The sequence below is a fragment of the Engystomops pustulosus genome, chromosome 1, assembly GCF_040894005.1.
Source record: "Engystomops pustulosus chromosome 1, aEngPut4.maternal, whole genome shotgun sequence".
Lineage (NCBI taxonomy): Eukaryota > Metazoa > Chordata > Amphibia > Anura > Leptodactylidae > Engystomops > Engystomops pustulosus.
In genome coordinates, this window is record NC_092411.1 from 78,090,273 (window position 1) to 78,102,490 (window position 12,218).

A 12,218-nucleotide genomic window follows, 5' to 3' on the forward strand; every position below is an offset into this window, starting at 1 on the left:
CATGACCAATGGTCATCAGATATACTGATGAGCAAAAGGGTAATAACTTTCAGGCTCCATATCTCACCATTCACTAAAGCTGTGAATGTGAAACAATAATCTTGTTTATCTCAATGACAATGTAGCAAAGTTGTTCGATTGGCCCCCACAGTTCCCAGACCCCAACCAAATTCAACACATGTTGGCAGAGTGGAAGAAAAAAAATGTACCATATTTGTACCCAAGAAATGCTCGAAACTGATCAAAAGAATTCCCAGAAGAATTCAGAAAGTTTTAAAAGGTGAATTAACAAAATGCTTAAAAAAAAAAAAAAAAAAAACAACCAGTAACAACGCAGTTACATAACAAGAATACATAACTAAACATATGCTAGTTACAAGTGACAATTATGTATGTAATAACCAAGAAGATCATTGTCTATAAAATGATGGTAGTCTGATGTTCAAAGCCGTATTGGAGGGGGAGATATGGAGCCCGAATATCAAAAATTCAAGACATTGTTACTTTTTTGCTCGTCATCTTCTGCAAGCTACATATTGCTCTATGGAAGGAAAGTAAAATTTAGCTCCCCTTCAAGCAAGGACGACACAATGGACAGTTCTAAACCTCTTCAGAAAACATCTATGTGTAAGGAGCCAATAAGATGCATGGCTTTCATGGCTAAGCAGCCGCTTTCACAAGCACAACAACAAGACGTATCCGATGCAACGGCAGAACGCACAATAACGGCACATGTTTCGTGGATAAACAAATAAGTTTTTTATCTGGACGTCTGATGGGTTTGGCAAAGGAGGGAGATTTGGTCTGTAAAATTTGGTGGAGAAAGGAGAATGCTTTGGGGTTGTTTTCATGAGTTGCATACACCCTTCAGTTGTATTAAAGTTTAGCTGCATACCCAAACATTTAGGACATCTGTAGGCTTCTAATTTTATGTAACCATTTTTGAAGAACTTGACTGTACTGCACAGAGCACGGACCTCATCCCAATCAAAGACCTTGGATGAATAGGCAAAAATTAATGACCTAGTCCAAAATCTTATTACACTAGAGTGGAAGCTGCTTTAGCAGCAAGGATGGGGCAACTCCATAAGTAATGCCCATGATTTTAAAATAAGATGTCATAAAAGATCATGCCTGTGTCCAAATACCATAGGAGGGGATCATAAAGACCAGATGGATGCCTCCTGGGACACATTTAGAAGGATTTTTCTAGTACAGCTGATTTAGGATTATGGCATAAGAACGAACATCAGTCTTTTACATCAACATCTTGCACACCAATGGGAATAAACATCTGCTGCTACCATAATTACTCATGATATTTCATGGCGGTGCAGTGAAATATCACCCAACTATGTATTTTTAGATAACATATCATTTTGGCCATTATGGCAGAAATCGATTGTAGGAATATGGCAACCATAAACAAATTATTCAAACAGAAATGAATGGCGTGAAATATTATTTCAATATTGTTGTTTGTCAAGCTGACAACAACAAGTCAGCTACAATTCACACATGCTTATTTTGTTCTCTGAAAGGATACGTTATACTGGTGTGGGCTTCTCCCAGAACCTCCAGATGGTGCAGGACAAATATGAGGCCAAATGAAAAGATCCCAACCATGTGTGTGCTCAATGACAACAGAAACAGGAAGAAATAGCGATAATTCCTACGCCCTATGCAGTTATTCACCCAGGGGCAGTGATGATCAAAATCCTACAAAAAATTAAGAAAAGGGTCATAAAAATACAATATATAGTTTAGTAGGAAAAAAAAAAAAAAAAAAAAAAAAAGGTCCGAAATTTAGCCTCTCTGTAAATCATACTGAAGTAAAGGACCTCAGTGTCACTCCAGTTTGACCGCCACAAAGTAGATATTGATAGTAACCTAAAACATAACAATACAGGCGGTCCCCTACTTGCAGACAACCCCTAGTTACCAACAGACCTCTGGATCTTGGCAATTTACTGTACTTTAGTCCCAGGCTACGTTGATCAGCTATAACAGTTATCAAAAGGTAGCTGCAATCAAGCTTTATTATTAATCCTGGTTCTGATGACAAATCCAACATTTTTAAAATCCAATTGTCACAGAGACCAAACAAAATTTGGCTGGGGTTACAATTATAAAATATACAGTTCTGACTTACATACAATTTCAACTTCAGAACAAACCTACAGAACCTATGTTGTATGTAACCCAGGGACCGCCTGTACATATAAAGAATTGATGGCTTAAGTACAACCCAGACTTTAGAACATATCCAAAATATAGGCTTCCACTGTTTGGCAAGACACATTCAGATTACTAAACATTGTAGATTCTTCAAGAACAATTCATATAAAATGTTTGAATAGAAGCATAAAAAAAAACACTTACCTCCACACAGTTATCACAAACACTGCAGTGTGAACAGCGAGGAGGACGGTAAAAGTGACAGGTGGCGCACCACTTCATCCGTACTTGTATTCTTTTGATCTCCACATTCTTGTATAGGGGAGCTCTGAAGTCATCATCTTTATCTTCATCTTCATCAGCTTATGAGGACAGACAATTTAGAGAATTAACAAGGGATTTGACAAATACTATAGGAATCAAGCAAGTGACTTAAAGGAGATCTACCGTGGGGAATTTGCTTTCCGAGATATTTATTCCCCATGGTAGATTCCCAATCCGACCAGCAACTGAATTGCAGTTTTCACCAATTCAGGCATGCAGCTGCTGCAGAAATAAAGTTTAATGTTGGAATATGCAAATTAATTTCGAAGGCTACTGGGGGCGTGAGGTAACCCGAGACAGCTACAGGGGAGAAAGCCTACTCCACGCCCCCCAGTAGGCACTACTGACCCTCCTCTGTCCGCTTCAGCCCATCTCTGGCATCATTGAGCTCGCTGTCTGCAACACGCCTGCTGGTGGAGAGCTCTTTGCACAGTAGCCCCCATTAGTCTGCTAGCAGCGCACCGGCAGCCAGCTCTTCCGTTTGGGCGGAGCTCAAATTTATGCTGGAGACGGGCCAGGGTTAATAGAGTAAGGGCAGTGGGGGCTACTGGGGGCGTAGAGTAGCCTTTGCCCCTGGAGCGGTCTCCGGCTACTCCACGCCCCCAGTAGCTTTAGAAATTATTTTGCATATTCCAGCATTAAACTTTATTTCTGCAGCAGCTACATACCTGAACTCTGAAGCCCGGACAGGGAATCTAAGAGTTTTTCAGAATTATTTCTTTTCCAGAAATTCAAAAGACATCTCAAAAACAAAAAAATGCATGTAAAAAGAAAAAAAAAAAAAGGTTTTTGGAAAGTTTCAAAACAAACTACTGAACATTCTATCAGGCACAAAATGATACCATTTTAGTGGGAATTTTTATTTCAGACACATTAAATTAGTGTACAGTGGACTGTGAGCACCTTATATACATCTGCTACAATCCAGAGTTAAAAAAAAAAAAAAAAAAAAAAAAAAAAAAAAAACTGTTCCACTAAGCATATTTTAAGTTCCAAGAAGAGGACAAGAGAATATTCATTCATTATAACAATTTGCAGCGTCTGACAATGTTGTGGTCAGAAACCAAGGTGCCTAAACAGGATTTAGGATTAATGTGGCATTTAATATTTAATAATCTTTAAAAACTAATATGATATGACCAGGATTCCATTACTTTATTGTTTATACAGAAGGTGAAACAATCTTTATTATGTAATGTATTTAGAATTTCTTTTAAAATATATTGGGAATATGGGAAATAACCATGTTTTTCCTTTTTTGGGTCTAGAATGTTAGAAATGATTAGCCTTCTGTGCACTATTATAAGCTTTTATCATTAAGCTTCTTTGCTATAAAATCTGGCAGCACAGGGTTAATCTTGAGCAGGAAAAGACTTGCTATGTAAGGTAACTGGCAAAATGATTCTCTTTGTACTGAGCAAAGGCCTGCGTCCTGCCCAGCTCTGCTAATCCCACGGCCTTGTTGTCTTATTAATATTGATTGCATGGAGCCAGCGATGGGTTCAGCTTGAGGTCTCCCTGAGATGTGAGTCAGTATATATGGAAGAAGGGGGGTCAGCAGCAACAATCCACACAGATAAATATTAAATGGATACTAGAACAGTCAAAAATGAACTCTACAGCTAAAAAATGGCCACTTCAGCTACCACGTAAACTTCACATAAGGTCACTCAATCTAAATATATTCCCAAAGCAAAATCACTAGCAGGAGCTACCTCTTGGGAAGATACCAGGATCCATAAAGGTCGCCATGCTGAAGTTTGCCAACACAAAGAGGAACATGAGCCCATTGTACACTGGAATAGCTGGGGAAATTTCTCTAGTTAACCACGGACACCTGAAAAAGAAAACAAGATACAGTATGAAAAACTATTTTTGACTAATACAGTAAAGTAAAAGATGTAAAATGTTTGATGTTGAAAAGTCACAAAAATGTGTGCACTTTCAGACGTCCACATCTAGATTTTTATGATGAATCGGGCAACTGTCACTTCGAACTTTGCAACATGTGTGTCACAATTACGCTAAAAAGTTGAAAAAAAAAAAAAAGTTTGATACATTGCTCCACCACGAGTATACACTGACATGCTTATGATCGAATTCGAGGACCATTTGTTTTGTCTGGGATAAAAGCAAAACCCAGGAAGCTCGCTCCCGACGCATATGCAATTGGGCAGAGTCCCTCCCTGTTCTGTATGGATTGTGTTTTGCAACACAATCCAGATGGAAGATGTGAACAGTCCTAAACACTTCAGGGTTCATGATGACGTGTTACATAACTGCATCTAATGGATTATTTTATGCTGCAGTTTGTTTGTTTTTTTAATACCACAGTCGGTGGATTGGATTTGTAGAACTCCATTCTGATATCATTTCATTGTAAATGGCTGTAGGCGAGTTGCTGGCGATTCCACTGCAGTTTATGCAACACGTGTCCCCAGCCTAAGACAACATTGCAGGATACATGCAACTGCAAGACACATGTGTCTTGTGAACGAAAACTCCCTTTAAGTTTTGGGGTCACGACAGAGCTAGATCACATATTACTCTACATGATGGAATCTAACGACTAGTCATTTATAACCGTGTACCATTTTTCTCTTTATATTCCTCTTTACATCTTTCATGCTTTGAGTTAATCAGAAGTGATAAATATGCTGTACATTTCCAACTAGATATTACTAAATCCTGGTTTAATTCTTGCATGGTTCCTACAAACGTGTTTTGTTTTTTTTTTTACAATTAACAGATCAAGGGATTTGGTTAAGCTGCTCATTTAACACAGAACAGATCTTTGGTATAGTTACAGCACGAAGACAATTAAAAGCTCACCCGGGAGGCTAGTCACTAAACTAAATGGTTGTGACAATTGTAACCTTCTCATTTCGGTACAAATGCCTCACGGTCCCTCAAGGACATGGCTAAGCAGCCCATTCGCCTGTGCTTAGATTGAATGTAGCATATGAATGTTGACAGCCGCACGGGAAGGTAAAAATTGCCATAAAAATTCTCAAAAGACACGCTGCAAGCGAGGGGCAGACACAAGAGTACAGGTGTCCATGACGAGAGCTACACGACTGGAGAAAAGCAGCATTATGTATCAGGAAACAAGAAGAAAGGAAATAGAAAGCATATAGTTAGAGAGCATATTTCATCATTTTTAATTCCAAATCTTTACATCTTGTCCCCCCTTTTTAGCACCCCCCCCCCCCCCATGGAACATATAGGGCATTGTACATACACTGCCAAATAGTGTGGCACATGCGCAGATGAATGCGGGGTATTCCGGACGACACTGCTTCATCTGCGCATGTCGGTGCGCATGTTCCGGGAGATGCTGACTGCTTAGGCATGAGAGAGTCGCGGACAGCAACCAAGAGCCTAATTAGAAGGGTTTAAAAATTATTATTACTCTTTGCTCAGAACAGGGGAAGCTAGAGAAAAGATTCCAACTGAATGAGCGGGCCATGACAAATTAAGGTCCACAGATATGCTCGGTCAACGAAAACTGTGAGCTTGTCAGATTCCACAGACCAAGCACGGTGCAGTGGACAGAGTCCTTGAAAATATGATAAAGTTAAATATGATGTAAGAAAACTCTGCCTATCAGCCAACCAGCACCTCCGACACTTGTTACTGTATTTTACTGGTATTCACTGCTGTATATAGTGATACAATGTATATGACAATGGTTCTGGAACCAACAAACACCTTACAAAAATGTAAAAAATAAATAAGCAGCAAGTCAGCATGACAAAAATGTAAAAAATAAATAAGCAGCAAGTCAGCATGACTTTTCAAGCCCCCTCCATATCACAAGTCTCCCACCTAGTGCTGTTTGAGCCAAATCCACCTCCTTCTGTCCTTGTACAATGTCTTTGAAAACAAAGTCTCCTGTGCATATGGCAGCCTTATACCAGCTGGGATTTCTGTGCCATCCTCTGGTGGTAGATGTATAGTTTCTTACAGTATATTAAAGGCTTTGTCAGTGGCGAGTAATCATCTTTCAGAAGTCACAATACAGAATTTCCATACATATGATTTTTGTTTTCTAAAAACACATATTCAAATGCATAGTGGAGCGACAGAAATGTCTGCACTCAAATTCATTCCTGCAACTACCATCTCATCCTGCACCGAAATACTTCTCATGCACAAAGACCAATGTCCTATCACCAGCGGGCTTCACACATGCATGAGCCACAGCACCCAAAACTTTCCTTTCCTACAAGTCTTTTCTCAGATTGAACAATATGTTCCATTCTGTTAAGCAATATGTAGAACACTGAAATCACAGCCTGTTCCCTTATACTAGGACACAGTGACAGTTTAATAACATGCATTGCAGCTCATACAGGCCTTGCTTAGACCCTTCATGTTGTAAAGCTGCACTTAATATGGATCTACATTTCTTAAAGGTTTTTTTTTTTTGGTGTAATGTAAACAATCCCCATTTGTTGTGCTACCCTCACACAGAGTTGTTAAATGTCAAAATATTCGGTTCATTTGTTGGTGTATAAACAAGAATGCTTGATGTCACACATGGAAAACTGTATACCTTTCTGAGTAGGACACATTGAGGTTGGGCTTTCAGACTCTAGATGCGAACTATTCCATTAGCAACAGCAGGCAAAGATCTTTTAGAGTGCAAGCATCCATTCACACAAACTTTAAAAAAATACGTGTTTTTTTGGTGCGGCACCAATCCTTTAAAGAGGACATGTCACCTGAAATAATCCCTCATGGAGCATTTACTCAAGTAAGCAGCTCCCTAACCCTGCCCCAGTAATAGCAGTGTTAAAACGCTAGTTAGCAAACACTGATATATAGAGATATATATATATATATATATATATACATACACACTATGACAGAGTGGCACTTGCCAACTTGCAGCTTCATGTTATTTCTTTTATTGAAATGTTTCAGACATTTTCAGGGTAAGGGAATGATGCAGCGGTGCTCTGTGGAACAAGCGATAGCAGCTTTGTGTGTGTAGCGATTTTTTCGTCTTAATGATACAGACATAGCTGTCTGAATGCCGGCCCAAGCTTACAGCAGTGTGCTGTATTCATGAGGGGGGCAGTGGAAGTGGCGCTCCCCTCTCTTCAGCTTCTCCCCCGGACCGCCACTTCCACACTTTATGCCAGCGGTGACTGCCAGGCTTCAAGCTGCAGTCACCGCCTCTGCGGACCTCCCCCCTCATTAATACGACAGACCGTTGTAAGCTTGGTCCGGTGTTCGGATAGCTTTGTAGTGCAGTGTTTACTAGCTTATCGGTATGTTCTGATAAAACTAGCGATTTAACACTGCTATAACTGGGGTACGGCTAGGGAGCTGCTTACTTTAGTAAGGGCTTCTAAAGGCATTACTTCGGGTGACAGTTCCTTTTTAAGATGGGAGCACTCAGGTCATCAATGTGACCAGGCGTCAGAAAAACTTGTCACTGTTCAACTCCTAAAACCAGATCTGTCGCTGTATTCCTATATTTTCTTTTTTTGGAGAAAAAAAAAAAAAAAAAAGTAAACATTCATAAGCCAGATCTGAAATATATGCCAGGAATTGGCATAGATTTCACATTTTTTGAATAGTGGTGAGAGGGTCAAAATTAATAATACAGTAATAGAATTTTTTTTTTTTTTTGCAACCATGGTATACGCCAAAATGAAATTGGAATAGAACACCCCCAGGCTGTTATTACATTTCAAAGAGCACATCTCTAAAATTCAGAATTCTTTGTGAATGTTTACTACAAAATGCTACCTATAACCAATGAAGTACAAACTCTTGACAGTCTCAAAAGGTTTACACTATTCTAGTATAAAAGCGAGCGGTAAGTGCATTAGTGTATGTGAATCCTGTGCTACACTGTTCTAAATAAATGCACATTTAAATTAGTACGGCCGATTCTTCAGCAACCTTTGTATGCAACTAGAGTCACCGGAAGGATCAAATGTTCTTAGCACATATTACACTAATGTGGTGCAGAACATTTCCAAAAGTGACTGCACTGGAAATAAATTCAATCCTCGTAGGAGGAAACACTGCTACTCAAAGTATCAACATACTAATGCCATGACATCAGTGCTGGAAACTGATACAGAATAGAGGAGAGAAAACAAACATCTGCCCTGTATGTAAATACTTCATACACGTGTAATCAACTTATGATAATATTCATGCAAAACAAGCTAAATTTCTAACATTTAAAAGGGAAGGTGGATTTTCATGACTTGACATTGAAGCTTCTTGTTGTCTTAGACAAATCGTACACACAATGGTCTAACCCAATTGTGAAATACAAGTTTATTAAAAAAAAACAAAAACAAAACTCAACTTTGGTTAGTTACACACAAGAGTAAACAGACACCACTGCACCCATCCCTGTGCAAACTATGGACACTCAGGTCAGAAAGCTTATCATGAAGTGTGACTCTCCTTCTGGAAGACTTGAGAGGTTCTCATTTTACATGGGTAGCCATACATGCAATGGGTGGCGGATAATGACGTGGTCAATTCAAGTGTCACTGTACTCAGGGGAGGAGCCCAAAGAGCCCACCAGAAGTATGGTCCAGCCAAGCATTATTGGCCAGCCTGAACTGTTGGAGAAAAATCTATTGCACCTTTAACCCACAGATAGTGTGGATTAAGGTAGAGCAGCACCGTACAGACCCTTCTTTCTCTCTGCATGCATGATATGACCTAGGCAGGCACAAAGAAGTCTGCATCCCTGTAAAGAAAAGCCAGGAGAATAGAAGAGCAGCAGCATGGGATTGCTGGGACTGGGAAGGAAGTATTTTCTCACCGGGGTAATAAGATACAGCCTGGCATCATAATATAATCACCTGCATAGATGTAATAAAGATGTATGTAGTCACACGTTAGTCAAACATTAGGGTTTCCCCGCCTACTAAAAATCTCTCAAGAGAGCCACAGGGGCCAGTCCTGGCTCATCACCACCAGTTTCCCTGCCTCTTCCAACTATATCTCATCCATACAGCCTAGAACACATTCAGAAGATTTCTAGGAAGACTAGTGCTATACACTTTGTTGATAACATCCAGCACCTTTATCCAAAAAGCATGTGTAAGGCAAGACCAGGACATATGGATCATAACATCTAGTTCCTCCCCACATTTAGAAAGGGAGCATCTGAGTGTACCCCTATGTCACACAAATTTTGGGGTTCTGTGTACAATATATAATTGTGAGTGGAGACTTACCTCTCAAGCCAGTTAACAAAATCATTCATCCATCAATTGAGAACTCTTAAACAGGAACCCATCTAGGAATTTGCACAAGAGTGGTAAAGCAAAGAAATTATTTCTGAGTGTGGCCAAAAATGACCATGCTATCGGCCTAAAGCATCCCTCTGAATCGACATAGAAGAGTCCCTATGACACACAGGTATGTATTCCTGAAGTTGCTGGTCGTTTTGGGGGTTGCTGTACATAGGCATCTGTATATAAATAAAATTAGAGGGCTAAATAAATAAAATATGAGGGGGCACTATATACATTATTTAATTGGGATGACACTATATAAAATCATTGTGGCTGTATATAAAATTAGGAGGGTACTTTATGTATATTAATGCTGTCTAAAATAATGACATTTAGAGACAGACACCACATACAGTGCAGTATTGAGAACTGGGCCTACTTTTTCATTTGGTGATGCGTTTTGCCAGTTACTGTTGTCAATGACTAAGCTAGTGTTCGAGACAACTCTCAGCATGTGTAGTGTCAGTCACAGTGACATTGAGCCTGCAGGGCTGCGTGGGGAGGTCATCAATTCTCAGTAATGTTGTTAGCATTTTAAGATTAGGATCTGTGAGCTTTTTAAAACATATAAACTCAGAGGATAGATTATTGCAGGGGATCAGGGGAAGGGCGCCGTGTCTGTATGAAAAACTTGAGACTTATGTGGGTCCCACAAACTTCTATGCAGCCTGAGGCCCAAGGGAGGGATGTCATTTTTAGCTGGAGCTAGGTTCCAACCAACTTGTGCGGATTTGTAAAATGCCTTGTCACCATTCTGAATCCTTTCAGTAGTTTTAATTGTTTATTTTACATTACCCGGCTCCCTGCCAGCAGCGAGTGGAGAGTCCCAACGGAGAGGGGATGCTGCAGCCTGTGTGTGCCTGAAGAATACGTATTCTTCCTCTTCACACAATCCTCGACCCCCTCTGCCTGCTCAATGCACATGACATGAAGAGAGGGGGGCTGGATGAGTGTGGAGGAGAGAAGACTGACACAAGAAACCACACGCTACTGACGGAGAACCAAGTAATGTAAAATAAACTATTCCAAAACTACTGAAATTATTAAGAATACTGACAAAGCCACTTTTTAAATCAGCATAGCATAAGCTTTTTGAACCTGCCACCAGCTAAAAACGACATTCCTGGTGATAGGTTTGCTTTAAAAAGAATCCACCAGGATAAACCATGGGCACTTACTCAAAGGTTCCAGGCACCATGACTGTGGTGATCTTATATGTATTATCCATGGCCTCATTTCTTCTTTTAAATTATGCTAATGATCCTGAACAGTTACAGAGATGGTACCAGAGCCCTTCCCTGCTCTAGATTCACAGACTGTTACACTCTCTTACCCTGCTCCTCTGCCTCTGCTCAGCACTTTGTCCCTCCCCATGCCTGATGTAATCTCACTGCAGCACAGGAACTTTCCATACACAGTGGGAGGGGGAAGTCCTAGAACACTGTAACAGCCTGTGAATCTGCAACATAGTTGGGTTCTGGGAACCACTCCAGTAGCCTTTCAGTCTCATGAGCATCATTTTATAAGTTCATTTTAGAAGGAAGAAGGCCATGGATAACAGATATATGAAGATTACCAGTGTCACAGTGCCTGGATATAAGAGTGAGTCCCTGATTTATCATGCTGGATTTTGATGGTTGATTTCCTTTAACCTGCATACATCAAAGTGGAAGTTATGGTCATCCATGTCAGGCCACTGCTTCACCACCTCAAACATCCTTTTCAAGATCTGCATAATATCAGTGAATATACACCTTGTTAAAGGCCAAAAACGAACCTCTCTGGATTATGTCCTGAAATTAAGAGGAACTGGAACAGACAGTTTCATAACTTTTCCCATTTAGAATGTGTCAGCTATATTTAGATTTTAAAAAATTATGCAAATGTACATTTTCTAAATTCTAGACTAAGCTAATCTCAAGTCTGTACCAATTCCAGAAATGGTGCAGGGACCAAAGGGATGTGAAAAGTACTAAGGGGATGCTGAACTCTGGCATAAAAATGACGCTGTATCCAAATTGTGCAAATTTTCTACGTAAATGGCTCAGTGCAATACTGTAGTGTAACATGGCTGTGTGTAACTTCCCTGATTGCCAGGCTTACACTATCTCTTGTAACACCCTTTTCTGGAGATAGGAAACTCTTTACACATTAGGTTTATGATTGACCAATTTTTTATATTTAAAACACATGGCAAAACCAAAATCCAAGTGCAATAATAACCTACCGTAATTTCTCTGCTGTGAAATATGCTTGTATTAATAGCAAGCTACACGTGTACCAACCAAAGGCAACGCCAGATACTTAAACTGAAAGAGAAGTTGTTTACATCTGCAAGTACTGAATGAGTTAAGGATGGCGCACGGAACAGCAGAGCCCCCTATGAAAGGCCAGCAACCCACACATGGAGCACACAATACAAGCCGAACAGAT

At 40.0% G+C, this 12,218-nt stretch overlaps 1 protein-coding gene across 1 annotated transcript in view; it reads right to left on the reverse strand.

Annotated features, from left to right (window-relative positions):
- The window catches only part of ZDHHC8 (zDHHC palmitoyltransferase 8), a 47,700-nt gene that overhangs the window by 10,865 nt on the left and 24,617 nt on the right, over nucleotides 1-12,218 (reverse strand). Inside the window, exons 2-4 of the mRNA XM_072144462.1 lie at nucleotides 4,218-4,339; nucleotides 2,383-2,540; nucleotides 1,547-1,719 (exon numbers count right to left, since the gene is read on the reverse strand). Of these exons, the coding sequence (XP_072000563.1) occupies nucleotides 1,547-1,719; nucleotides 2,383-2,540; nucleotides 4,218-4,339 (453 nt within the window). The remainder of the gene's footprint in view (nucleotides 1-1,546; nucleotides 1,720-2,382; nucleotides 2,541-4,217; nucleotides 4,340-12,218) is intronic.